The 27,677-nt window shown below is 43.0% G+C and overlaps 2 protein-coding genes across 19 annotated transcripts; one reads left to right on the top strand and one right to left on the bottom strand.

Annotated features, from left to right (window-relative positions):
* Window positions 1–556: 556 nt before the first annotated feature.
* Window positions 557–4,903, bottom strand: HARBI1 (harbinger transposase derived 1). 5 transcript variants are annotated; one of them, XM_032690588.1, is made up of 3 exons: window positions 4,750–4,903; window positions 2,988–3,719; window positions 1,643–2,444 (listed from the first exon to the last, which is right to left on the bottom strand). In XM_032690588.1, the coding sequence occupies exons 2-3, from the start codon at window positions 3,655–3,657 to the stop codon at window positions 2,068–2,070; spliced, it is 1,047 nt and encodes a 348-aa protein (XP_032546479.1). In that variant the 5' UTR covers window positions 3,658–3,719; window positions 4,750–4,903; the 3' UTR covers window positions 1,643–2,067. The 5 variants fall into 5 exon arrangements, with proteins under 5 accessions (XP_032546478.1, XP_032546479.1, XP_032546480.1 ...); XM_032690589.1 differs by lacking the exon at window positions 4,750–4,903 and adding an exon at window positions 4,364–4,505 and having other exon boundaries at window positions 2,988–3,717; XM_032690592.1 differs by lacking the exon at window positions 4,750–4,903 and adding an exon at window positions 4,073–4,253 and having other exon boundaries at window positions 2,988–3,717.
* ATG13 (autophagy related 13) lies at window positions 3,664–27,677 on the top strand. Of its 14 annotated transcripts, none has more exons than XM_032690571.1 (19): window positions 4,345–4,659; window positions 7,606–7,656; window positions 10,102–10,183; window positions 11,006–11,086; window positions 11,743–11,862; window positions 12,298–12,344; window positions 12,922–13,062; window positions 13,742–13,782; window positions 14,326–14,422; window positions 14,772–14,870; window positions 15,599–15,689; window positions 18,092–18,190; window positions 19,318–19,428; window positions 20,547–20,680; window positions 21,596–21,713; window positions 22,414–22,491; window positions 22,795–22,911; window positions 23,324–23,452; window positions 24,651–27,677. In XM_032690571.1, exons 3-19 carry the CDS (start codon window positions 10,115–10,117, stop codon window positions 24,726–24,728), a joined length of 1,650 nt encoding a protein of 549 aa, XP_032546462.1. In that variant the 5' UTR covers window positions 4,345–4,659; window positions 7,606–7,656; window positions 10,102–10,114; the 3' UTR covers window positions 24,729–27,677. The 14 variants fall into 14 exon arrangements, with proteins under 14 accessions (XP_032546464.1, XP_032546467.1, XP_032546462.1 ...); XM_032690568.1 differs by lacking the exon at window positions 4,345–4,659 and adding an exon at window positions 4,835–4,957 and having other exon boundaries at window positions 7,581–7,656; XM_032690569.1 differs by lacking the exon at window positions 4,345–4,659 and adding an exon at window positions 4,843–4,957.

Below are 27,677 nucleotides of genomic sequence, written 5' to 3'. Positions count from 1 at the left end.
CAGCTGTCAATTTAAATATTACCTAAACCTGAGGGAAAAAAGTGTTAGGTGAATTGTTTTGAAGGAAGCTGCTTAGGAGTACGTGGGGCAAAGTGCTCCCTACATTTCCCAAGTGAACAGAAGTGTTCTGACATCTGACTCAGGAAAGAATAGTTGTGTTCAGTGGATTGGCTTTGTCTGGTGTGGCCTGATGCAGTTTTTGCCCAAACTGAGGAACAGTGAAATCTGTTTTGAAATTAAACTCTACCAAAAGTGACAGTGGCTGAAAGAAGACAAAACTGAGCAGCAAATGTTTTCCAGGAAGTGCCTCCACTCTGAGTTCTCTCTGGCCTCAGCACATGCTGGGGAGAGCTATTCATAGCATAAATTGAGAAACTCCAGCTTGTTATTATGTGACAGTGTTTGTACCTACACATGCCCAAGTCTCACTTGACCTCAGCATCACCCATGCAGCTCATTCAGCGACTGCTGGTGTTTTGGTCTAGTGATCAGTATTTTTAGCACAGACCGTCAGATGTGATTGTGAGCCATCAGGCACCTTATATAGCAGCAACTCTTACCCTAAAAATGCCTTTTTTATTTTTTTAGAAAACAATGCTCGTCTGCTTCTTCCTAGCTAAAAGGAGCAGGAGTTTCACCGCAGTGACCAAGAGTAGTTCCTATATGATATGTCACGGGAAGGTATGTAAAGAAAATGGAATTACATCTCAGATTGTTGTAAATTTTACAGCTCTCATCGAGGCTTCTGAAAACATCTTGCTTACACATCATAAAGCATGCTTGGTTTTCTGTAAGATAGAAAATGCTTACTGCCGTTGCAAACTTGGCAGACTGTATCTAATCCTGCTTCTCCATTCTGCACTTCAAAATACGTCCCATACTCTTGTAGTCTTCAAATGTGGGGCGTGATCCAGGCTCATTTCCTCTAAAAGGACAGACCTGCTGTGCCAGGTGTTTGCACTGCTACGTTAAGTAGCTACAATTTTGTAGCATTCTGCATTCCCCATTGTTTTGTTTCATTTACTGCCCAACAAACAATAAAATGTAAGAAACAAAATTTTCTCAGACTGCTGTCATGAGATCCTTGGAAACACTTGAGTCTTTTAGAAGGAGAAGGTTGCCAGGAAACTGCCCGGCCTTGTGCCAGCAACAACAGTGTGCATCAGTCATCTCATTCCACTGAAGAGGCAGATTGCCAGCAGTGCTAGAGCAGCCTTTCTGTACCTCAGCTTGATCTAAAAGAAGTTTTGCAATCAGTTCAATTTCTGTGACCCAGTCAGTCCTTGACATTTCTTTTACAGCAGTCAACAAGATGACAAGTCTCCTGTTGCAGCAGACATATCTAGTAAAAACGAGACCCTTAACATTCACCTGCCTATGTCCTGATGTCTGTTAAGTACCTGACAGTCAACCATAGCTTAATGTCTTCTCCAGCCTGTCTGGGAAAGAAGAAACGTTCAACTCTTCTTGACTCTCTGGATATGTGCAAGCAAAAAGCCAGACCCTTCCCAGAACACAGTTTAGCTTTCAGAGAAATCATTGGTTTTTGTGAGATCTGCAAAACAGCAAAAAGGTATTTAGCAAGAATTTATACCTGCAAATAAAAAGATAAATGTTTGCTTTTCTGCTCATGAATTCGTGGTAGACACGAATTCACATGGAATTTTAATTTGTGTGAAATGCTGTTTAAAAATCAATCATAAGTGTTTTGGGTTACAAAGTAACATAGAATTGTTGCTTTGTAAAAAAGTGCAAGTTTACATATTTTTCATCATTATCAAAGCCAACTTCCCAAATTTCTCCACTGATGTCACGTTAGTCATTGTTCTCTAAGTCAGGTAAAAGGGGAGCCTCTAAGTATCACAACAGTGAGACTTTAACAATTAAATTGCATCTCTGACGAAACTGAGAGAAGTTCAAAAATTCGCCTGAAATGAAGAGTGTAAAATTTCTCCTTGTCTCACATCTGCTTGGTCTTTACTGACTTAAAGAAGATGAAGGGGCATATCTGATGTGGATAACTTCCCAGATGAACTGTTAGAAGCCTTTTCTAAGGCTTTCTACTCATTAGCTAAAATGGGTAAGTAAAAGTTCCTGACGAATACGACAAGCTTCCGAGTCCACTGATTCCATTTGCTCATACTCTTCTTCCGGCTGTTCCATGTGTCCTGTGGCTGGCGAAGACCACACGTCCAGCCCGTGCTCCAGGGAGATGTTGTGAAGCACACAGCAGGCCAGAATGATGTGGCTGGATTTCTCTGGAGAATACTGCAGGGTGCCTTTGGACCCATCCAGGCAGCGGAAACGCGACCGAATGGTTCTGAACGTCCGCTCGATGATGTTGTGAGTGGCAGAATGGGCCATGTTGTACCGGTATTCCGCAGGTGTCTCGGGGATATGCAGAGGGGTCATCAACCACGTCCGCAGTAAGAAGGAGCTGTCACCTGTTAGCAGTGAAAAGGAGAAGGTTACACACCCACAGCTACAGATTTCAGCTCCTCACTCTCAGTTTTCTGGTACAGCAGATACAGAATAACTTATTTCTCTGGCTAAAACAGAAGGCATGAAAGGGCAACAATAACTCCAGTTTACAAATGTGACAAAGTAAAGGCATTCAGTTTTACTCAAGAAAATCCTGGTAGAACACATGGAAGAGTTTTAAGTGAATTCATTTACTGCATAAACCAGTGAAAGACAGCTAGACAGGGACCCTATCTAGAATTAAAAATTGCATAATTCAGCTTAGAAAGGTGTAAGATACTGAAAACAAGCTTTTAACAGAATAAATGTAAACTAATACACACAATAACCAGACTGTATAAAACACAGATTGGAAGTTACTGTTCTAAACTTCTAAGATAAGGATTGTCCAAACTGAATCACAAATCTCAAAGCAACTGGCAGGAAAGCATTGAGGCTCTTGACTCAATAAGGAGACAATATATAGTAGACTTTCCACTGAAAAGAAGGAGGAAAAATTGCCTTACCAAGTAACCAGCCATCTTTACGTAGCTCAGTTTCAAACTGGCTTGTGAGGGCTGCCTGCTCTAACACTGTGCAGTCGGGCAGGCTGCCTGGCCAGTGTGTTTCTGCACTGAGGAGGACTCCTCTGGCATCACACACCATCAGGCAGTTCAGGGAATGGAGACCCTTTCGGTTCACATAGGACAGGTCCTCAGCGTTTGGTGCTTTGATTGCCACATGGGTGCAGTCAACCACCCCGAGCACTCCCGGCATGCCTGCCAGCCCATAAAAGTCGTCCTTTAGGCTCTGCACAGTAGCTTCATCCTCAGGAAAGTGAATAAACTGTGAGGCTCTTTCCACCAATGCCTCGGTTACATTGGCAACACAACGGCTCATGGAGGCTTGACTAATGCCAATTGCATCCCCCATGCGAGTCTGGAAGGAGCCAGAGGTATAGAAACCCAAAGCAGCAAGTATTTGTGTCTCTGGACTGATGGCCCTGGACCGCTGCGTAGGGCGTGAGAGAGTGGCACCCAGAAGATCCACCAGGTAGTAAATGAATTGTCGGGGAAAGCCGTACGTGGATACTAGATATTCGTCCGTGACATCCTCCAGCTTGAAGCGATCCAAAGTCCTGTGTCCGCGGCCATAGAGCAAGAGGTCGCAGTCAAGAACCGCGATAGGTACAGCCATGGCTGACGGCCAGGGGTCCCCTGGGGCTCCTCCGTGACAGGGCTTTCCCAGAGGCTTCACCTGCATAAAGTAAAGGGGAAGGAGACTCAGAACAGTTGTTACTGGTGAGCTCCGTTACTATTTTCCTTTTACTCTGACCATCCAGCAAATCTCTGTACTTCTTTGTATCTGCTTTTAAAAACACAGGGGTGGCAGCAGGTGGGCTGCCGACAACTCTGCCCGGCGCTGGCAGGAATTTACCTCCCGTGACGCGGGGGGGTGCTGGAGCCGTCTCCAGTGGCCGCCGCCTGGGCAGGACAGACACGAACCGCGGGCAGCCCGTCGGGGGGTCCCACAGGCCCAACGGGCGCTGCCCTCTCCGGGCGCCCCTGACTCCCGGGCGGCCCGACCCCCGCGGGCTCGGCCCGGCCCTTACCCGCCCCGAGGCCGCTCCCCAGCGGTCCCCGCCGGCCCGGCCCCGCGTTCGCCGCGGCAGATTCGCCACAGCCGGCGGGGCTCCCGGCGGGAGCGGCGCCGGGCGCTGCCCCGCTTGTCTCGACCTCGGCCACCTCCTGCCCCACCGGCCCGCGGTCCCGGCGCGGCGAGAGCAGGCGGGGAGTGACGGCTCTGTGCGGAAAGTGCCGCCGCGGACACCCAGGCACCTCCCTCCTCCCCTCCCTCCCTTCTTCCTTCCTTCCCCCCCTGCCCGCAGCGGATGAAAACAAACAGCGGCGATGGCGGTGGTGGCGGTGCGGCGCAGCCCGCGGTTCTGAGAGCAGCAGCGGCAGCCCCGGCCCGGCACCCGGCCGCACACCCCCGCCGGCGCTGAACTCTTGGCGAGACCCCGGGGCCGGCACCGAGGAGAAGGGGCGCTGGCCGGAGCCCCGCGGCGGCCGCGGCGCTTGGAGGCGGCGGTCGCGGTCCCGGGGCCGCGCAGCCCCCCCGTGGCCGGGGCGCGGCGGGTGAACGGGGCCCCCGCGCGGGATGAGCCGCCGCGCCGCCAGCACTGCCGGCCCCGCGCAGGTACCGCGGGCCCGGGCCGGGGCGGGGGGAGCTCCGGGGGCCTGCGGGCGACCCTTCGGAGGGAGCGAGTCGCGACCTGGACCTTAAGCCTTGGGATGCGGCTTCGTGTCTGCGTTTTACTTTGACTTCGCTGCTCGCGGAGGTCGGTTCCCGACAGGCTCGTGTCGGCTGGGCTTCGTTTTCCTGACGGCTGGTGGCTGTCAGTGGAGACTGGGGAGGATAGGGCCCGCTGGAATTTCTAAAAGTGGTGTCTTTTAAAACCTGTTGGAAATTTAAAGTCTGTTGGAAATAGTAGAAGGTGAGACCGCACATTCCACTGTATAGTTTTCCTGTAACATGCGAGTTTTCTGTATGTTAGGAAAGATCAGGTTATTGTATCTTTCTTTCCTCTTGGAGCTATGGCTCTTAGTGCATCGCCAGAGTTGTTCCCGTGGATTTGGTGAGAGTAGAGACCTTCCACGTCAGTGAACAGTAGAAAAGAGACGCTTTGGACTAAGCGTTCAAACTGCCTACTTACAAGTGTCAAGAGCAGTGTGACTAGGCACATAGCAACGGGGAAAAACACAGTAAATTACTGCCTTAGCTGAAAATTAGTTTGCTATGCAAATGAAGTTTAGAGCATCTCCAAATTATTGCAGAAGTGGCCTGACCTGGTGGACCCCTCCTTCTTGTGGCAAGAAATAAGTCATTCATATGAGCCAGGCTATATTTAGATGTCTGGAAGGATCATACAGGATCACTTTATTTTGCTTAAATGGTATCGTATAATCTTAACTTTTCCGAACGTGTGTTCATACAGAAGTTGAGAGGTGGTGATTATGTTGGTGGTTGTAGTACAGGGTATGTAGAAGCAGATTCTGGTTTAGTCTGTATACTTTGGCTTGACAAACAAAATGAGACAATGGACCTTTGAACTGATACCATTTTTAGACCTTAGGAAAGTACAGAATGTAACTGCCAGTCAACAGGAATTACTTAATTTTCTTTCTAAGTCAGTGGAGCTGGCAGTGCTGGCTTTAATAAAATATTTACTAAGATGCAGAATCATTTATTGGTTATGAAGTTAATTTGTCTACTGATCAGGAGGAGAAATTACCTCTTTATCAGTCAAAACTTAGGCATGCCTTGCATTTCATAAGAATGTTTATATTATGTGAAATAGTTTTTCTGCTAGAGTCTACTCTAATTGCCTCTTTAAAACCATGAACTTTAAAGAATGAGTGTGTCATACCTTGAAATTTAGAACTGTTCCCTCCCTCTCCCCATGTTTCTGACTAACCTACTAAGAAGGAAAAATGGAGATTAATTTTAAGTAATTGTAGGATAATGGACTTTGACTTGTAGGCCCAGCCTTGAAACAGAGCACTGTCTTTATGGAGATCTTTTTATAGTTGCTTATTAATGTGCTTTAAATACTTGCTTGCAGTGAAGCTTCTTGATCATTGAAGGGGATGATTCTAGGAAAGCTTTTTGGCTGTCAAGCCAGAGGCACTCTGCTAAAAGCTTCAAAAAACTTCCATCTGCTTCTTGTTCACTTGAATGATTCAACAAACTTTTCTGAGCTTCTCATAGGACATCCTTGGAGATTGGATTTGTGTCCTGTATTAACAAAGTTCTGGAAGAGTGGTAGGGACAAGAGCCTGGTCTGGGGGGCATAGTTCAGGGAATGAACATCTGGGATGGAAGCAGTCCGCAGCCTTCTCCTTACAGTGACACCCACTCTGGTTTCATCCCTAATTTCACTCTGGGATAGGAACCATGAGTAATTATTTTGCACTGATTTGAAAAGAAAGCAGGATGACTTTAAGTTGTAGGAGCTATGGCTCAAAGTGAAACGTAGGAGGTGATGGAAGCAGCCTACGCATACTTTCCCCAGCAGCATGAATAATGCCTGGTATGTGTCAGGTGCTTCTGCTCCTTTCCTTTTAATGTCCGTGTCGGACACGTACACGCTAAATTCCCATGTATGAAGCATGTACTATAATGTTACGGAGTTCACAGGTGTTCCTGTGCACCTGTTGTGTGCTGGGTTACAGGTATCTGCCAGCAGCGGGGCTGTTCCCGAGTTGGAGCATGGCATGCCGGTCACTGTAGTTCCTCTGGGATGTACCAAGGCATGAAGGGGAGGGCTCTTACAGTTCGTTGCATCATGCAAACAGCGCCACCAGCTTATGCTGATGTGTCCTTCTCCTTGGAGAAGGAGAGCGTAAGTAGCAGTAGAGTGTATAAGGCACAATACTTAAATGTTAAACTGTTGGATAAACGTCTGCCTCAACCTTGTGAGAAAGAATAAGGCTTTAGTCAAAAGAGCCACGTGTGGCAGTTCTCCTTTAAACATCCGTTTCTGATATTTCTGTTCACAGCAAAGTGAAGACAAAGGCATGTAAATAGAAGCAATAGTATAAAAAGGAAGAGGGAGACAAAGCAAAAAGCCATGTGGACAAAATGCTTGTTTGTACCTATGAATACATCAGTTTACTGAAAGGATTACTTAGGTGACAGGAAATCAGTCATTTGTAGGTTTCTAACCTAGACCAAAGGTTATTTCCTTCTAGTTGTTATTCAGTGTAAAATTAGCCAGCACATTCCTCTAACTAAGCATATGCCCCAGTAGTGGCACTTAATAAGGAGCCATGCTGGCATTGCAACAGGACCTGAGAGGTTGAATGAGTTTGGTGGAACTAAGTTTATAGAATTTCCTTCCTGTTCTGGTCAGCTGTAGCAGCTAACCTGAGACTACCAAAGAATTGCTGTAGATAAAAAATTGTAATTCTAGCTCCATCTTGACTCTCATCAAGAATTATTCTAAAGGTGAACCTTGTCCTAAGCCTTAGCAGGTGTCAGGCAATCACTAGAGGCCCTTCTACAAAAATGAGGAGATGGTGGTCATCAGGTGACAGCCCTTACCTTACACATTTCAGAAGCTGAGTTCCAAAGTCCCGTTTTCTCCCTGAAAGGAAACCTTGGCCCATACTTTCTGCTCTACTTCAGGCTCTGGTGAGTCAATTGTTGCTGACATTTGAAGCTTCAGAGGTAACAGTATGAATTTCCAAATGTTTCATGAATTTGAGATCTTGCAGGAAGAATCTAAATTCTGCTGCAGCAGGGCAGAACCATGAGGCTCTCATTCTTTGAAACCTCAATTTAAGACATACCTCTGGTGGCTGTTTCTCTTCTCTGGAGATATTTGGGTGTGTGGTCATTAGAACTAATTCATATACTGCACCGAGAATCATGCAGATGATCATCTTTGTTTCCTTTCCTAACAGACCAGTGAGCCTAAGACCTTCCATTAGTTTCCAAATGTTTTGTAATAGTCAATATCAAAATTTTTTTCCAGCTGCATGAGGCAAGTGTGTGTGCTTCATTTGACAGCTCTCTCACAACATCAGGAGATATACTTTGTTGCCTCTTTCTCCTGGGATTGCAAAGAAATGCCCTCTCACTTCTTTTCAAATTAAAAGCTAGTTTGTTTTCTCTCACTATTTAAATGTCAGCATTCTCTTTGCTGAGGGGGGAAAAAAAGTATTTTTTAGTGCAGTATTTTATCACCTGTATCAGCCAGGTTTTATTGTAAATATCAGATTTCCTCAGCCCTGACAGTGCTTCACTTAATGAGTCAAAAGAATATTAACAGATCGGTTTTGCATGTTTTATAGTTTGGTTTGGGGGTTTTTGTGTAGTGGGAAGTGTCTATACTAAAGGGTTGGTTTTTTTTTTATTTGGAGTGCTGCATCAATTAAACAGCACTCTAAGTGCTGACTTCCTTTTGAACCCCCCTAAGGTAGAAGAGGTCTGTAATGTCAGTCTACTGGAGGTAAAGGCAGGGAAAGAAAGTATAATAGTTTTGGTGAGAAGGTTAAAATATCCAAAGGATAATTTGCTAGTGCATCCGATGTTGAATGGCTCGTGTTGTTAGTTCTCAGTTTACAAATTCATTTTTGTTTTTTTATTTTACAAATTTATATTTTGTAACAAGAACTGTGCAGGACTAGGAGATGAATTATGAATATAGCCTAGGAACTTTTCAACCGTATTATATGTCCAACTTTCTTTTTATAGAGTCATTCAAAAAACAGCACTGTTCTGTATAAAATGCTCTATAAGTTGCAGTATTCTTATCTAGCAGCCTATCTTGGTTGATGCTTCTAAAGCATTAGGCCTTTATTGCTATTAACTGAGACATTTTGAATAGAAGTCCTGCATGTGTGTGGTCATTAAAGATAATATATCTTCTATGTGAACATGGTTATTAGCCCCTTCATCCTGCCAGGCTTTAATTTGTATAAATAGCATACCTTGCTGCAAGTTCAGTCTTTGTTTAACAATTGAACACTGAGTAATATTGTCCACAGCAGCTGCTCGTGCTCCCTTGACCTCAGATCGCCAAGGGTTCTGTGACGAGCAGCACGTTCAGTAAATACGTGGTGTTTGACAAGCTGCTTCAGGCTGATTAGCTCTCTCAAAACAGCAACAGGAGTTAAGGGTGAATTAATACTTGGAAGGCTTATGAGCAAAAAGTACAGTTAATGCTACTAATTAAGGCGTTCCTTTCCATGGTCTCTGTACGATTATTAACTTATATATGAAGAAACTGAGAGACAGAAAAATTGTGTTTTATCCCGGGCCATGTCACGTGATGATGGCAGAAATCAGATTAGTGCCTTGCCCTGCCTCGCTTCAGGTGCTTTGCAAGTTCATTGTGTTGCTGGAAACAATCGTATTTGGAAAAACAAGTCAGTGTGAATGTGAAAGCTAACTATTTGTTATCAGAGCTTTCAAGAGAAATGAACAGAGGACTTTGGTCTATTCCTTCATAAAACTGTGTCTTTTCAGTTGATTGTAGGTAAATTTATAGCTGTACAGTTTTACTACAAGCACTATTTGTTAGAAGTAAAGAAGCGGCGTAGCCTGTTCCAGCAGTGGTTTATTATATAGATTTTAATATCTGCTGAAATACTGCTGAAATACTGGTTTTAGAATTTCAGATTCAAGAAAACAATTTGGCTTTGTTTTGACCAGTGCTGATAGCTGAATATACATAATTTTTGAAGCAGAGATTGCCATGTCTCCTGGATAGCTTGGTATAGCATCCAGTCAGTGTAGGAGTGTTTTGGGTGGGTTTTTTTGGGGGTTTGTTTTGGGTTTTTTTTGGTTTGGTTTGGTTGGTTGGGGGTTTTGTTGTTGCTGGTTTTGCTTTTTTTAGTTAAGGTAGCAAAATCGGAGAACTTGTAGTGAGTTTTAATTCTGAACTTCCTTTGTTGTTTTTTTCATTAGTTTTATCTTTGCACTGACCAGGTAAACTAGTAGTGTGTGTTTATACCTCACACTCACACTCCAAAGTTCATTTTGTTTAAGGTGGCCTCTAATGGCAAAAATATTTTGAAATGTAAACAGAAAGCTGAAGGAAGACTTCGTTCCCAGACCTGTGCTGTATTTCAGATTGCCATATGCAATGGACACTGATCTCAGTTCCCAGGACAGGAAGGACCTGGACAAGTTCATCAAATTTTTTGCTTTAAAGGTAACTTCTCTCCTTTGGACAAATGCCTCTTCTTTCTTGTTTAAGAAAAAGACCCAACATACTTGCTGTGGCTAGAGTAACCACATGGGGTTTGGGTTTCTTTTTTTGTTTTGCTGAAGACCAAAGCAAGAAAAGGTGATGTCAAATTTAGGAGATTCCTGAGAGTAACTGTGAAAACATCTTTTCCCCTTTTTTCTACTTCAAATCCTCTTTCATCCCCCAGAAGTGTCCTGCTTTAGAATCAGTCGTAGGCACTTCAAACCTCTGTCAGCTTTGTGTTTCTATCAACACAACAAACCATCCAGCTGTTATCTTCTGCTGGACTCCACTCTTATTTCCAGTGTATCTCAATTTTCACATTGCATCCAAAAGCAATAATACCAGAATGTTCTTTTGAATTATGTTGATAAGTAACTATAAAATTTGGCCTCACTTGGTACATAGATGCAAGTAGATACTCTGACAATGGCTTTGGTATACATGTACAGATGCACTTGATTTTCCTTTTAGTTGTCTAGGTTCAGAATATAAATTTTATTTCATTAATACTGAAAACTGCAACTCCTGATAGCAAAATTGATTTGGTCACCTCATGTTATTACAGAGAAAGGTCAGCCTAAAATGATTTTCTCTCTGAAATACATTTGCCTGTTACGTGTAATAATTTAAATTGATTGGACATGAAGATCAGTGAAGCAAACTCTACTTCTCTATATCCTGGTCAGCCCTTTCATTTTTTTTTACTTGAAACTTGTCTAACTCTGAACTAAGGGCTCTGCTGAGCCCAAAACATGAGCGTGTATCTTTTCCTTTATATTCCAGACGGTACAAGTAATTGTCCAGGCCCGACTTGGAGAGAAAATCTGTACCCGATCATCATCCTCCCCAACAGGTTCTGACTGGGTAAGGTCATGTTTTTTAAAGCAAATCCTTAATTCTGTGTGTGTGTGTTTGCACTCACACACATGTGTGTGGTGAGAACACCATGTGATTGTTACAGTCTTGTGCAGACTATAATAACTATTCATAGAATAGCTACTGTATTCAGTTATGTTTGTTGGGGAGGTGGATTTTTTTTGGTTGTTACTGTTCACATGCAACAAATCACTCTGGACTCTTCAGGGCTGAGTAGAGGTAACACAAACTGTGCCTCTCAGCATCTCCTGCCAGTTAAGGCATGTTTCCAAGATCTTCTGGGGTTGAGGTGATGAGTTATATTCTGTCAGAAGTTTGCAACTCTGCAATTCAGGACTTTGTAGTAATGGGCTTTATTAGAATTGAAAAGACTCAAGATACTTTGTGGGTGAAGATAGCACTCAAGTGAGAGAAAAGGAGTGAATTTTTTATGGCAGTATCTAGAAAAACATTTGAATTAGCAGTCAAGGAAATATTTCCAAATATGAAGAGCCTGAGCCCAGCTGGAAATTTTCTGTTTCATAAATATTTCAGTGGACGCTGACCTAGTATGTTATATATGGGTCTATGAGCCTGTCTGCAGTGTACCATTAGGCAGTTTTTCAAAGAAATAAAAAAATTGAATCATCTGCTTCATTCTACAGTTCAATTTGGCAATCAAAGATATACCAGAGGTTACTCATGAAGCAAAGAAAGCCCTGGCAGGACAGCTACCTGCTGTTGGACGGTCTATGTGCGTGGAGATTTCTCTCAAAACCTCAGAGGTGAGAACTGAGTCAAAGTAGATGCCCTTTTTTGTTTGTGGGGTTTTTTTGACTTGAATCTTATATCACCCACCAGAGCACCTTTAGTCCAAGACAGTGTGAAAATATCTGAATTTTATTAAGTTAGGTAGTATGCTAATGAAATGTATTGTTTAGCAGAAGCAATTCACTGCAAATATGTGAGGCCAAACACACAAATGATAGAGCAACAAAATTTAGTTTCTTAGACCATGAAGAACTTAACCATTCTGAGGAAGGTATTCTGTCACGTGATGTAACTGTGCAGTGAGACTTCCAGTGCACCTTTTCTATCATTGCATTACAAGAAAGTGGGAGCCAGGAGACAAATCTTTGTTGAGAGGTGTGGCCATTGCTGATCATTAATGAGATGTGAAAAAGTTTGTGTTCTGAAATGAGCCTTTGTTTGGCATCCAGGGGGACTCCATGGAGCTGGAAATTTGGTGTCTAGAAATGAATGAAAAGTAAGTGCATTCTTCACACTTTTTTTGCGTATGTTTGTAGTTTTTAGCTGATGAAAACGGGAAATGTGGCTAAGCCATGGTGATCAACGAGCGCATATTGGCTGTGTGGCCAGGAACACTTCAGAGGGAACTCCCCTTTGTCTAATGCAGTAGTCAAACTGTTTAATATTGGTGTCGAGAAAGTAAGCTAGTAATATTATTCTTTTTTCATTCTTCCATTACAAGTAGTATGCTTCTTCAGATAATGATGAATGCTTTTAATACTGAAAAGATGTTTCTGTTTAATAGAAGGCTGTATATATTTTTTCAGCAATTACTTCTACAACAGGTGACTAGGTTGAAGTAGGGCTCTTAGCTGGTTGGTCAATACAGGTAGCCACACTGGGGTTTTATTTTATCATTTTGGCAATAAAACTGACATTAAACAACCAGCCCAGACTAATTTTTATGTAAAATAAAATAAACAAAATAAAACCCAACCACAAATCAAAACACACAAACAAAAACCCAAAGCAAACAAAACCAAGCAACTTAGTTGGGAACAAAAGACTAATTTTTTTTCCTTTGTGTTCTATAGGTGTGACAAAGAAATCAAAGTTTCATACACTGTATACAACAGGCTGTCTCTGTTGCTGAAGTCTTTGCTTGCTATAACCAGGGTAACTCCAGCCTACAGACTTTCAAGGAAACAAGGCCATGAATATGTAATATTGTACAGGTAAAGCAGAAATTTCCCATTTGAAACACAAAGAGCAGAAAGTCTAGAGTTGCACAGTGTAGCTGCAAATGCGGTTACAAAGGGATGAGTAATAATAAATTACTTGGATTTAACTAATACTGAACAGTAAGAGAAGAAAACTTTGGGCTATGTATCACCTTCTAACTTCCATTGGAGCCATTGGAAGAAAAATTAAGCGCAGGCTGTGAAGTGTTGTTTCCCTGCCGTGTTGGGAAGAGTAAAAATAATCATATGTGAAAGCACTGGTTAAAGTACTTATTAGTGTCCAGTTTGGTGTCTGGCCTGTATTTGGTAAATGCCTGTCTACATTGCACATACCTCCAGTGTGTACTTCTGCCCTGCTGCTCCATTTTAAAGATGCTTTATATCGCTTCACATTCTTGATCTGAACTGTAGACTTAGCACAGAAGCTTAAAAAACTTGAAGAGAAATTTTGTATTAAGCTACCATTTTCTCTTCCTTCTTTTTTACATGACATGTCCTCCTCTGAAGTAGCTGGAAGGCTTTTTTGAGATGGGCATTCTAGCCATTTCTTTTGGGTTTTTTTCCTGAAGAGGAGAAGTGGTTCCAGCCTTTCAACTCATAAAATTAAATTAAGATATGTATAGCATTATGTCCCCAATGGACCTAATAGCTTTTCTTTTTTCTTTTGCTTTAGGATATATTTTGGTGAAGTGCAACTGAGTGGCTTGGGAGAAGGTATGATTAGACAACACACAAACTAGAGCAGAACTGTTTTTCATACTGACTAGCCTTTTATTACTATTCCTAAGTGCCATGAGGAAAGTGTGAGGTTTACATATGCTTTTTATCTGGATCTGCCAGTGAAGGCTCGTGTCATAAGGTACTAAGTATAATGGTGGTAATTGGGCAAAGTCTAGGGGGATTGCCATTTTGACTCTAGAGATCCAGAACTGAAATAAGAATGTGGAAGTATGTTGTTAAGGGGTAGGACTGGTAAAGAAGATCATGATCTGCTAAGGAACAAGAAGCACTTCAGAACAATTTTTTAAGATGGGAAGATAACCAAGATAGGAAGCACAATAAGAAGTCTTGCAGGTGAAGCCTACCAGCAAGGCAGCCTAGTGCTGCTGCTTTGTTACGGGTTCTGTGTGCGTCTTTGGAATTCAGATTGCAAGGGATAGTGGAAACACTATAGAAATAAGATAATGTGACCTCAGAATAGAAAAGTGGAGCATGTAAATAATCAGTGAAACTGATAGTCATTCCTTAACCTTACAGGTTTCCAGACAGTCCGTGTTGGGACAGTGGGTACCCCAGTGGGCACTATCACTTTGTCTTGTGCCTACAGAATCAACCTTGCTTTCATGTCAACCAGGTAAGAAAATGTGATTGTGCCAGAAACTGTTTTACAGTAATCTGCTATTAAACCCCTCATATTCTGAGCCGCTAAATATTTCCCTTCCGCTTATCCTTTCCTGCTGAGATTCTCCTTGATGGAGAATACTCTCTCTCATGCTTAAGTCTTGCAGCAAGGGGAGTATTTGGGTAGCCCTGAGCCAGGCTCTAGAACTCCAAATTGTTGATACATGCCTGGAGTCACAGGACTGAATTGTAAAGATGCTCTGGTCCCATTAATAGACACAAGGGTTTTCTGTGAGGGCACCATGAACTGGGAAGAAAGTAGAGAGAAGAAGCAAATAACACCATTGCTTGTTGCCTTGCAGACAGTTTGAGAGGACCCCTCCTATCATGGGGATTATAATTGATCACTTTGTGGACCGTCCCTATCCCAGCTCTTCACCCATGCATCCCTGCAATTACAGGTGAGGAAATACTGAGTTGAAGTTGTGGGCCATGGTGAAGGCATCAGTTATGCCCAAATACAAAGCCTTTTCCACTATTTGCTGACTGCATGGGAAGGGACACTGGAGGATTAGTGTCAGTCATATCGAGATGGTTGAGCCTGTGATGAAAGTTGACATTTTCCTCCTCATATCTAGAAGACTGAGTGAGGAAGCCCCAGTATTTTCCCAAAGTCCTTACAGAAGCACTTGGACACGAAGGATATTTAATCTTGGCTTAAGGAATTTGAAAGTGTAATGGTTAATCCTACTGCCAGCTACGTGTCCAGATGCATGCATCTCCAGATATTTCCACTGGGGGAAGATCAGAGTTTAATTTCTCTTTGTAGGTGAGAGGTTTATCTTCTCTAAAATGTGTGTGAGGGCATTCAGACTGGGACCAGTGGTGTTGTTTGACAATGGTTGTTAACACCAAAGCCAGTAGCATTAGCTGGTATAACAAAAGCATTAGTTAGAAACACCTCTGGTTTTTTATGTGGGGGTAGAAGGCGAACGCGTGAGGAAAATGAAAGTTTTCATACCTTGTTTTCCTCAGTTCTGCCAAGTAGATGAGAGCCCTTCATAATTCTCCTTTCAACTCCACCCAAATACTCTCAATCTCCCTGCAATGTTTGTCCCAGTGTGTTTTACTGTTTGTTTGTTTCAAAGAATATTTCAGTTAGAAAACTTTTCTTTTCTTGCTGCTTTAGAGCTGGTGAGGACAATGGTGCAGTATACCCCTCAGTAGAAGATTCCCAAGAAGTGTGTACCACATCTTTTTCCACCTCTCCTCCATCTCAGGTAAGAGAAACCAGGCTCTTCTTAATTTAGATAGAGCAATTGCTGTTAGAGTAGTGTGCATATTCCTACATCAGCTATTGTGCAGGCAGGCAACCTCCTGCTGTTAATTAAAATTTAACGTATGGGTTATTTATGTCATTATACTCTGAGTAAAACCTAGTTAGACACTAATTTCAACAAAATTCTGGGAGACTAGAAAGACTGAAATACTGAGAAAAATTAAAAGATCCTACTCCTGTAGCTGGGCTGAGATGTGCTTGAAGAGGATAGCAGGATACTTACACATTTACATTCTGATACTGCAGGAGGAGGAATTCAGGACATTGCTGCCAGAGAGCCTAACTGGGGGTAACAGACTGACATTGAGACAGAAACATTGAAATACCAGGAAAATGCTGGAGAAAGACTGAAAAAAAGACAAAAGCTGTATCTGTTGGACCATCTAAAAGTAGTTGGGGCAGCAGGAATAAATATCAGCAAGAAAAAATTGGGTCATAGTATTGAATTGTGGACTTAATACTCTATAATTCCACCTACCCCTGCAAATTTAATTTAATTTAATTTTAAAATAAAGTGGCTTCCTTTTGAATATCAAAAACAGAAACTCCCAACTTCTTTTACTGTTCTGTGTATCTGACTCTACAGTTCTGTATTTTGAAGACTTGGCCAGAGTTGCAGTTATTCTATTGCTTTAAATATTCAGGAATGCCCTGCCCTGTTGTCCAGCCAAGCAGATGGCTCTGCTGATCTCTAAAGACAATCTAAAGACTCTAAATCTCTTTTGCTGTCGATGTGAAACATAGAATGAAGAATAATTGGAATGCTGTTCCACATTGAAAGAATTTGCCATGGGTCCTTTCTGCTGCTTCAGAGGAATTAGTGTGCCTGGTTTAGCAGAATGTATTCTGCTTATGAACGAGCTAGAAATGAGCCTGTCTTAGGAAGCACGTTTTTGCCAAGTGGATTTTGGGTGACAGGGCATCAGGCAATGTTGAACTAATTAGCCAGTGCTCATGGTAAGTCTAATGGAATAAAGCTTCTCTTATTCTGCAATACACAGTTCAGGAAATGAGTTTGTGGCTGAGTTGTGTCCTGCATTTTCATAAAATGGGTTAAATACAAAAGGTTTCATAAGGAAATTTCCACTGGCTTGCTTGTGCCAGTGTTCCTTAACAGTAATAGTGCATGTAACTACATTAAAGTTGACATTTTGCCAGGGGTCCTGAGCTTTGCTGTCACGGAGGGGGAAAAGCTTTATGAAATCACATGAACCTTGAGGATTCGCATTAAGTATGAGCCTACATTCTTGCTTTTCCTGTGGTTAATAGTTGCCATATGCTGTACCCTTATTTATAAAGCAACTGACAGTCTTTATTATCACAGTTAGAATTTTAAGGCTGTCTTGGCAGAGTGGACTTCAAAGTAAATTAGAAGGGAAAAAATAAGTTAATTTCTTTCTCCAGGTTTCTATATACGACTTAATATGTAGGAAAATACTGGGAACTGTGTGGTTTTCTAGGCAAATTTTTCAAATCTCTACCTGCCTTCTCAGTAACAGTGAGGCCTAAGCTGCATGATACAAGGGAATAGTTGCTTCCTTCTCCCTGTGAGCTTGCATAGCATATCTGTGCATGTGCACGTGCGTGTCTGTGCGTGCGTGTTGTGAAGTAGCCCAAATTTCAGGAGAGAGTCTGGCCATGAATAATTCCCAGAAATGAAGCTGAAGCTTTCTTAAAAATGAAAACTGTTGGTAAGAAAATGACCAGGGGGAGGTATGGAACTGAAATGGATTTGAATTGCCCTTTTTGCATTAGTACCCTCTGTGAGACTGTTTACTTCTGCAGCTTTGCTCCTGTTGATGGATTTCTCTCTTCACATTCGTGTGTTTGAATTACACCATAGTCTGAGTACCCTTTATTCTAAGAGTGCAGCATAGACTTGCCAAGATATGATCCCTCAGAAAGCTGGAGGATAAGGAGTATTGGATGGATGGAGAGTATTGAAATACATGTAATTTGTAAAATAAAAAAAAATTACTTGACTTTTCTGGCATCTGCTCAGCTTTCTCCTTGCTAATTGGCTGGTACCAATTATAATTAGCTGTGGAACAGAGTTCTGGCAGTTAGTTCATGTCAGGGTTTACTAAAATATTACCCATGTTCAGTGGTTCACTCAGATTGGAAAACAGTCAATTCTTTACTAAGTGAATGTGTTCTGGAAGTACTGAGACTTCTCTATATGTAGGTGTGGCTGCTGCAGCCAAAACCTCTTCACTAGCATTCAGTTCATCCAACTCTTCATAGTTCTTCTCTGAAGTCCTTCTCTCTCTCTCTCTCTCTCTCTCCCCCCTCTCACTCTCTCTCTTTTCCTTGTTTCCTCTGTTTGTCTGTATCTGTGCACAGTGTATTTTTACTGTCACAAAGGCACATTTTCAGACCCCTCCTCCTGTGGTGACGGACACCTTGAAGGTCCCAGTGATGGGACTGGCCTTTTCACATCAAGTGAGTTGTCAGTAGAATATACTATACATGGTCAGAATAGGGCTCTGGCATGACAAAACAAATACAGGAAAGTACAAATTTGACAATGTGGAATGTTTGTTGTGCATGAGAAAGACTGGTGAACCCACAGTGGGCCAGGCACATTATTGAGACTGGCTTCTTAAATGCCTTTGCAGATAAAGGTCTCCCAAAGACAGGATAAGCACTCCTAAAAACACAACAGCTGTCCAGGATTGTTAGTGAAAGACATAAGTAGTAAGGCACAGTTCTGAGTGTTTTCTGTTAACAGCCAGTGTCCCTTAAACCTTACAGTCATTAGTGCTTCACTCAGCTTAACCAGCCTCATGTGAGTACAAGTGCTGTTCAGTGCATTCTGACCCCTGTAAATTACATCAGCCTTGGTGCTGCTGGAGCTCACTGAGCTCCAGAAGAAGTGCTCCTCTTGAGCTCAAGCAAGCCAGAACAGGAAAGTTTATTTAACCTGACTGGGTAGATTTCTACCTGGGGTGTGTAAGGAATTTCTCCTAGGTTTCACTGGTTCCAACACTTCATTCTTAAAGCAATCTCACAAGGGTTAGCTTCCCAGTTCCCTTTACCTTGCACATTTATGGGACTCTGTATTCTTTCACTGAAGCTATTTGAACAGGCCTGGAAGATCAGCTGTTTTAATGTGAAATGGGAGTAGGTTCAAACAGTTGATAGTGTACTTGCTTTGGGATGAAAAAGTATTAAATATTAGCTCTTTAGTAAGTTGATGATGGCATTCATGCTTTTCCCAGTATTTGAAACCGGCCTGTAGGCAGAGCTTCCCTGGGACTGGATGTCAGTCATACCTTGCTCAGCCTCCTCCTACGTGTGTAGGAAGCCAGTCTTGTTTTTCCTTTCAAGGCCCAGACTTAGTACCCTGGACTACTGCCAAATAGTCCTCTTAGCAACAAGAACTTTTTAGAGCAATAACCTTCATTATTGATTCCACTGAATCAATGGAATCCTTCTGCCAGCCTGAAATGCTGTGCCTCTGACTTTCCTGTTCCTTCTTCAGTGACTGGTGATTATTCAGGCTGTGGGGCATTCCCCTTCCTCTCTCCCCTCCCTTTGCCCTTCTTGTTTTTTCTCGTCTTTCTTAGCTTTCCAGCTCTCGTCTTTCCTATCAGCCTGCTGCCCTGGGAGTTGGATCAGCTGACATGGGGTATCCTGTACTCTTTGCTGGTGGCTTGCATGCTGCACACCCTCACCAGGTACTTGTAGAGAGTAGAATCAGCATGGCTGGTATTTGCAACCATTTGTGTCACTTGTACATCTGAGAGAAGCATTGAAACTAGTGCATGCATTGGTATCCTGTCTGTCAGGAATGAAAAGAATGTAAGGTAAATATAGAGAAAGCACAGCTTCCACAAGAGCTGGGAATTGGCTCCTCAGCATGCCCAAGTTTACTGGGGTAGGGGTCATGTGGAAAAACTACACTGAGAGAGCAGACACCAGGCTTATTTGCCTGCACCTGCAAGTCACTGATTCCAAACTTTGCCTGTCTTAGAGAGCTGCTGCCCCTATAGCTATGCAAGCACAGTTCTGTAGCCTAGACAGAGGATACACTGACAGTCCATACTGGCATATTTACATTCATTCATCAGACAAATAAGCAAAGTTGACATAAGTCTTTTTCTGCATGTGACTTTGCTGCTACGCCAGAGTTTTGCTGATAAGGTGATAACAGAATAGAAGAGTTTCAGTCGGAATGGTCCTGCAATGAGCATCCAGTCCAACTGCCTGACCAGTTCAGAGCTGACCAAGTTAAAGCCTGGGATTAAGGGCATTGTCCAAATGCCTCTTTAAACACTGACAGACTGTGGCATCAACCACCTTTAGGAAGCCTGTTCCATGGTTTGAATACCCTCTCAGCAAAGAAATGCTTCCTAATGTCCAGTCTAAACCTCCCCTGGTACAGTTTCAAACCATTCCCATGCGTCCTGCCACTGTATCCCAGGGAGAAGAGATCAGTACCTCCCTCTCTACTTCCCCTTCTCAGGAAGCTGTAGGGAGCCATGGGCTTGTAGCAAGAGGATATATTTTTTTTCCCCCCACTCCTCTCCTTGAAGCAGAGGACCTATAGCCAGAGAGCTCTGCAGTGTAAAACAGGCCTGAAGTGGAGAGGAGTAGAGTAGGTAGGGAATAAAAAGTTTGTATTGTGGTGATCAGCTTCTACTTGACACCTCTCTCAGCCTTATGGGGTCTGGAGCCCAGTCACATGCCAAAAATCCCACAACTTGGGCCCAATGTAATGGAATCTGCTTTGTGTTGAACTGTGGTGTTTGTTTGATTTTGAGGTATCTAACTCAACCATTCCTCTCTGTCTCAGTTGATTGGTCCAGGCAAAGAGGGGGGAGTTCCCCCAATTCCTAGCCAGCCAGCACATGGCACTCAAGCTGACCAAGAGAGGATGTGCACCCCACTGGATGGAGTCCACTACTCAGCAGCTACTCCTTCTAGTAGGTAGGTTGGTTTTAGATGATCCACTTCTTGTGCTAGCCCATTTATAATCCTATTAAGATAAGACTTTTTGTTTTCCCCTTTTTATCTATTCTTTGTAGCATAACTACTGTCTTTTAACCCCCCAAAATAAAGTACAGCTTTCTCTGACTGGGGCTTTTTCAGGCTTTCTCCAAACAATGATCTTGCCCATCTATTTAAACCTGTTATGCAATGTAACATCCTTCTGTTATGTCAACTTTAACTTTATTATCAATTTTATCTTTTTTTTTTTTTAAATCTCTCTGCTAGTTTTGCTGATTGTAAAACAAGATGAAGTGAGTTCACAAATGAGTCTTAAATGCTACCTAAGTAATCCTCTTTCCATAAGACTAAACCATTTTTTTTGTTTTAAAGTTCTGAATACCTGTGGTAGGACCCCAAACAGGTCATAGAAGTAACTAATAACCATGCAGTGAATTAGTCATACTGGGAGTGGCTGTTGCAATGTACTAGACTACTGCATTTGTAAACTGAGTGACAGATACAATTCTGGTCCTTGCCCTCACTTCCTGAGAGATCTGTGAGTGAAAAATCTGTTTTACTGAAAAAAATAAGTGATGAACAGGAATTGCTATGAACATGCACATTCTGAAGTGTAAAGTCCACCTCCAAAAAGAAAAGCTTATTTCAGTTGGCAGCAATTTTTCATTCAACTAAATAGTTTTTGTCCATCTTTAAACAAAAATCTTGATTCCACAAGTGGATTCTTCTTTGGTGCTCATGACTGAGGAGGAAGGTGTGGTACAACGGTTCTTCTTCCAGTATTAAGAGTAAACCAAGAAAAATGAAGGAGTCTCATTAAGCATGTGATTTGTCTATAGATTTGTCTGTATTGTTTGTGCCATGAGTCACTAGTTACCTATTTTCCTCCCCCAGTGAGGACACAGAAACAGTATCAAACAGCAGTGAAGGAAAGTGTGGCTCCCCACATGACCTTTTGGAAACCATCTTTGTCCGGAAGGTGGGAGCTTTTGTCAACAAACCCATTAACCAGGTAACGAGCAGTAGATCTCAAGAGGGCACCATAATACCCTTCTTCTTCCATCTGTTCCTATACAGAGGAGCAAAAAGCACCCCAGTGCCAGGGCAACCCCAGAGACTGAGAGTGTATATTCTTGCCTGCGGCATTTCCCTACCAGGTTTTACTATAGGCTTGTTTCTCATTAAATCCTTTTGAGATATGACAGCCGTTGAATTTGCCCCACTTTGCCAACACCCTATTTGAGAATAGAAGACTCGATACTGCACTTGGGTCTTGCAATGATCTGCCACTACCATGTGTTCATAAACTGGGAAAGCTGGTAGCAAGCCTCCTTTTCCTTGAAGGGACAAGCAGTAGACCAGTTCATCATCAGTAAGCAAGCATTTAGTTCTGCCCAGTTCCTAGGGCTGTTGTTCTAGGCCTTTTGGATGGATGAAGGAGAATTCTTTGAATTTTTATCAGTTTGTTAATTTTTGCCTATATTATACAAGAGGTATATAAGCAATCCCACCTCAGGGTACGTATCTGCATTAGGTCAGCTGAGTATCATCTCTCTATTTTATGCCTTTTAAATGAGTTTGTCAGCCTCCTGCCTAACTGCTGACTTGATCTTGGGCCATTTTTAGCTGGCCTGACAAAGACGTTCAGTATCCTGTTCTGTGCTGGGTAAGCAGAGCGTCTTAGTGAAATTCTGTTTGCTGAATCTCCTCAGGTGACCATGGCCAACTTAGACATTCCTTTTGCCATGTTTGCTCCCAAGAATGTTGAGCTGGAAGATAACGACCCCATGGTAAGCCTCTTCCAGAGGTATATGTGCCTTCTCAGCAACCCTTATGCAAACATCCATGCTATTCTCTTCCTTGAATAGACTTTGTTTTTTGAGAAAATAACTAGATACTCAGATTTGTTTGATTTCAAGAAGTCTCCTGTGTTGAAGTCTTGGGCTCTCTAGACATGCAAATAACAGCATGTGTTTGCTGCCCCTGCTGTAATGTGTTTATTGTCCAACCTCCTAACTGCCCCCACGCTGTCAAAATACACAGACAGACATGATCATAAGATCAGTACTCACCATTTTTGATTTCTTGGGCAGGTCAATCCTCCTGACTCCCCAGAAACTGAATCTCCTCTACAAGGCAGCTTACACTCAGAGGGCTCCAGTGGCAGCAGCACAGGGAACACCCATGATGACTTTGTTATGATCGACTTTGTAAGTGCCCCCATCAGTGCTCTTACATAACACCTGCATCTTAGATGGGCTTCAGGTGCTGTACGATGGCAAATGATGTAAGAGTAGTTTTCAATGGGAGTGGAAAAGACCCATGATTCACAGTTCCAAACTAGAGCTCGACAATCCCAGAACTGCAAAGACACTGGTGCTTGGAATCAGCAGTTACCAATTAAATACCTAGACTTGGCATCCTCTCTCTAATGCCTAAAGGAGCCAGATTCCAAATAAATGCTCTCTTCCAACTGCTTAACAACCATAGATCTTCACTGTTCTTCAGTTATTTAATATGCATTATTGCAGCAACAGTTGTAATGCCAAGATGTTTACCTGAGATTGTAGCAAAAGGGAAGCCAATGTCTATGGGAATTAACAGCAGTATCTTTGATTCTAGAAACCAGCATTTTCAAAAGATGACATTCTTCCAATGGACCTGGGGACGTTTTACCGTGAGTTTCAGAACCCCCCTCAACTCAGCAGCCTCTCCATTGACATTGGAGCGCAATCCATGGCAGAGGATTTGGTATGGAGCCCTGAAATTTCTTTTTGTGGCAATCATATATGCTTTATAATGCTCTCCCCTAGTTTGAAAAAAGTATCTTTATAGAATCATAGAATAGTTTGGGTTGGAAGGGACATTTAAAGGTCATCTAGTCCAATCTTCAACTAGACCAGGTTGCTCAGAGCCCTATCCAATCTGACCTTGAATGTTTTCAGGGATGGGGGCATCCACCACCTCTCTGGGCAACCTGTTACAGAGTTTCATCACCTTCATAAAAAAATGCCTTGTATCTAGTCTGAATCTACTGTCTTTTAATTTAAAACTATTGCCCCTTGTCCTATTGCAACAGCCCTTACTAAAAAGTCTGTCCCCATCTTTCTTAAAGGCCCCCTTTTAGTACTGGAAAGCCACAATAAGGTCTCCCCAGTAACGTTTCCCCAGAGCCTTCTCATCTCCAGGCTGAACGACCCTAACTCTCTCAGCCTGTCTTCACAGGATGCGCTCCAGCCCTTGAATAATTTTTGTCTCTCCTTTGGACCCGCTCCAAAAGCCCCCATGTCTTTCCTGTACTTCTCAGAAGACAGACCCTGTCCAAAGGTCCCTCATTAATATGTTCCAGATAAATGCACATTTGTGGCACACTTGAGCCTCTGAAACTGGTGTGTTTGTCTTGAAGCTGAAAGCTGCTGCTGTGTGCTTGCTTTGGCTGTCATTGAAACCCCCCAAACTAGTCCTCCCTCTGGGGTGTTAAACTTGTGGCAAATCAGGCCTGATCTTGCAGCCTGAGCAGAGGTAAAGTCCCGGTGTGACTGGTGAAAGTCATGTCTGAGTGAGTGCTCCACTGGGCTCTCTGGCATTGTAACATACTGTGGAGAAAAATGAATACCAAAGGCTGAGAGCTGCAAGTGACTTGATGAAGGCAGGGACATGAGCAGGTTATTGTGCTGCAGCTGATGGTGGGGATATCACAAGGAAAGGCCCCAGTGCACCTCCTGTTCCTGCAGAACAAACAGACTCTGGGCAGAGTGGCCTTGTCAGGGTCACTTGCTGAATGCTGCCAGAGGATTCCTGGTTTTGTGCACATGGGAAGGGGAGCCCATAGCAGTGGAGAGGGGTTGCAAGACTCAGAAGCAGAGTTTTTATCCTAGAGTATGTGTTTAAAGTTTCCTTCTGTGTGCTGTGAATCAGCCCTGACTTGCACCTTTCTTTACCCTTTCAGGACTCATTACCAGAGAAGCTGGCAGTCCACGAGAAAAACGTCAAAGAATTTGATGCTTTTGTAGAAACCTTGCAGTGAAGCCATTTCCTAGTTTTGCTGCAGCAGTTCTTCCTCCTCAAGGCATCCTGGAGATGACATCAACAACTATCTCTATCGCCCCTGCTCTGCCTTTTGTCTCACGTTGACTAGTTCCTTCCATCAAGTGAGCTTTCTTTGATTGCTCTCTTCAATGGCAGATACAGCTCATCTGCTGATTTTCCTCAACTTTTCCACCCTATAGTTCTGGACCGCTTTTCCTGCTCACAGTCAGTTTTGAATTTAAGACTTCAGTAGGGACAAGGAAGTCAAACTCCAGTGTATGAAAATTATTTTTTCCTCAGTCTGTGTTCTATGTGGAGGGGCTTTGTGAAAAGCTGCCATAAGCTTCCTCCAAGGGTCTTCTGGTGTAAGTTCCCTAGGTAGAGCTTCTTGCTAACAGACTTTTTCCTACAGTCTCCGATCCCGTTAGAGCATAGAAAGCTTTTGCTTATTTCCAGGGTCTGTGAGTTCAGCAGATTCAACAGCTTTCAGTCCAGGACATCCATTCCACACAACGGGGCATTTCATCCTGACTTCAGTGTGCGTGCCTGGAGCCCAGGGAGAGAAGTCAGCTTTGGGACCTGTGTAACACAAGTTACCTTTGTTTTCCTGCTTCCAAGGAACTGGGTCTCTACGCAGTGGTTTTGTGCCAGGTCCTCTGTTAGGTGGCTGATCAGCCGGAGTGAAACTGCAGAAGCGCTTTCCACATTTCCTTCCCGAGTGCACTGACATTTGGCCATGCTGAGTTCAACAGTGTTGACTGTTGGCAAACCTGCAGGTAGCAGCTGTGATGATGCTGAATTCATAGTCTCTGCTTCTGAAACGTAACTGTAAATACTAGGAATCCTATTTCTTTAGGGTTATGTAACTAGGAGTCTTAGTCCAAGATTCTTTCCTCTAATCCTTGCAAACCTTCCTGCTTTATGGTTAATAGAAGAACTTAAGAATCAAAAATATTTATTGCTTTTAAAGAAACCTATATTTAAAAGATGTTCTGTTTTCATGTAGTAGTGCGGGTCATTCTGCCCTGGATCACTGCCAAGAGCAAGTGTGCCATGGAACCCTGGCCAGTGAGACTGGTCTCTCTTTGCAGGAAAATATCCAAGATATTTATTTTCTAAGACAGACTTGATTAATATTATACTCTGTTTTGGGGACTGTGTGTCCATTACAGCGAGTCAGGGCCCATTGATAGAATGAAATGCACACATCAGTGGAGTGGAGCGGCAGGGACTTGCTAAAAAGCTGTTTTCTGATAGGCATGGATGAATTTACAGTGATCTTCAGTCATTCAGAAGGCAGCTTCTTCAAAGAAGCACATTTTTGGGGAAGCTTATGGTACTTTTTAATCAGCTGGCTTTTGAGTAGCTGAAATTTTATTTTTGTAATGATCTGGTCATCGACAGTGTGACTGGTTGGCAGTGCTCTATGGTTGATTTGGCTGCTGTCTTTTGCCCGATGTAAGGATGGGAGGAGAAATGGTGACACTAAACAGAAGCTTGGATAAGGTGAATTTTCTTATGGTTCTCTCTCCTCCTCCTATGTGTTGCAAGACCCCTTACTGTCCTAAAACACTTTTTCTTTCTTTCTCCAGAAGTGAGGTTGTATTGCCTCAGTACCAAGGAACCATCTTAATTTCCTCAGTGTCCAAGTAACCAGCCTTCTACTTAGTGCTGTGTGGCAGCTTCTTCAGCTCTACTGCATGCATAGTTGAAAGATATTGCCTGCAGCTGACAGGGTAACCCCAGCTCCTCTACAGAACACTATTTCTGTGCCACTGGTAGAGCAAGGAGCCAAGTTCAGAATAGAGCTGATTGTAAGGTCAGAGCAATGCAATGCTTTGAATTTTCCCCACTTTTTTGTTGAGTGTTGTGTTTGGTGGGAGGCCATGTGAGCTCTAGAACTCTAGGTAAGAGCCTTATTGAAGAAAAGTTACCCACCAGAACCTTTTTAGCTTACTCAACCAATTCAACTTTTCAGCAACCTCACATGGAAATTGCCTTGTCCGTGCAAAGTAAAATGCATAAACATTTAAGAAAACTTCAAAGATAAACAGTTCATAAGAGGGCTTAAGTTACATGGGCTTTAATAAATATTGGATCCCCACAGCCAGAGCCGCCTTGTTTCACGGGTGGAAAGGGTTGCAGAAGGATTGCATTAACACGAGGAATTAATAGATCAGCTGGCTCTCATCTTTGCTCAGGAAGCTGGTCTGCCAACTTGTAGTAAATAGCTCAGACAGGTGCTTGTCACCTTTCTCTAGTGATACTATGGGCTGCAGAGCAGCAGAGAGGAGGCAAAGTGCTAGTTCACACTGTATGAATGGAGAAGAATAGTCAAGGTTGAACTTCACCTAGCCAGCACTCTTGCTGTGCTCTTCTTCCACCGACAAGCTGTGGAGCTGGCAGAGCATGCCATTCTTGCTAATCCCATCTAGAAGGTCAGTGCTATTACTTGTGCTCATTTGCTGATGTAGTTCCTAACATGGCTACAGCTCCCACATCTCATAAGGCAGAATATCGGTGTGGCACGGTTTTTTTCTATTTCAAAAGGCTGGACAATTGCCTATATAAGCTGCTAGTGTTGAGCTGGATGGCCATAGCAATAAGAGATTCTCCAGGGCTGAGTTAGGTGCCTCTTCTCTGGACATTCCTCAGTTTCAACACATAGTTGCTACATCTAGGCTCTGAGTTTCCTGACCACTGCACAAATGCTCTGCTTCAGGAAAGATCTAGCTACTGCTGTGGCCTGCCACAGGTTGTGTTATGAAGGCTGTTTATTTTAGCAGCTGTCTGCTTGATTCGATATTAAGGACAGTATATATGTAGCTGCTGATTTACAGATACTTTGGGTGGAGGGGAAGGCTCCTCAAATTGTATTGTTTTGGAAAGTCTCCAGTGTACTTCAAGTATTCACAGAATTTCCAATAAAACTTCTACGTAAGCAACA

Source organism: Chiroxiphia lanceolata, chromosome 6 (genome assembly GCF_009829145.1).
Source record: "Chiroxiphia lanceolata isolate bChiLan1 chromosome 6, bChiLan1.pri, whole genome shotgun sequence".
NCBI lineage: Eukaryota > Metazoa > Chordata > Aves > Passeriformes > Pipridae > Chiroxiphia > Chiroxiphia lanceolata.
Note: the sequence above shows the minus strand (reverse complement) of the source record. Positions and strands in the feature narration are given on the sequence as shown.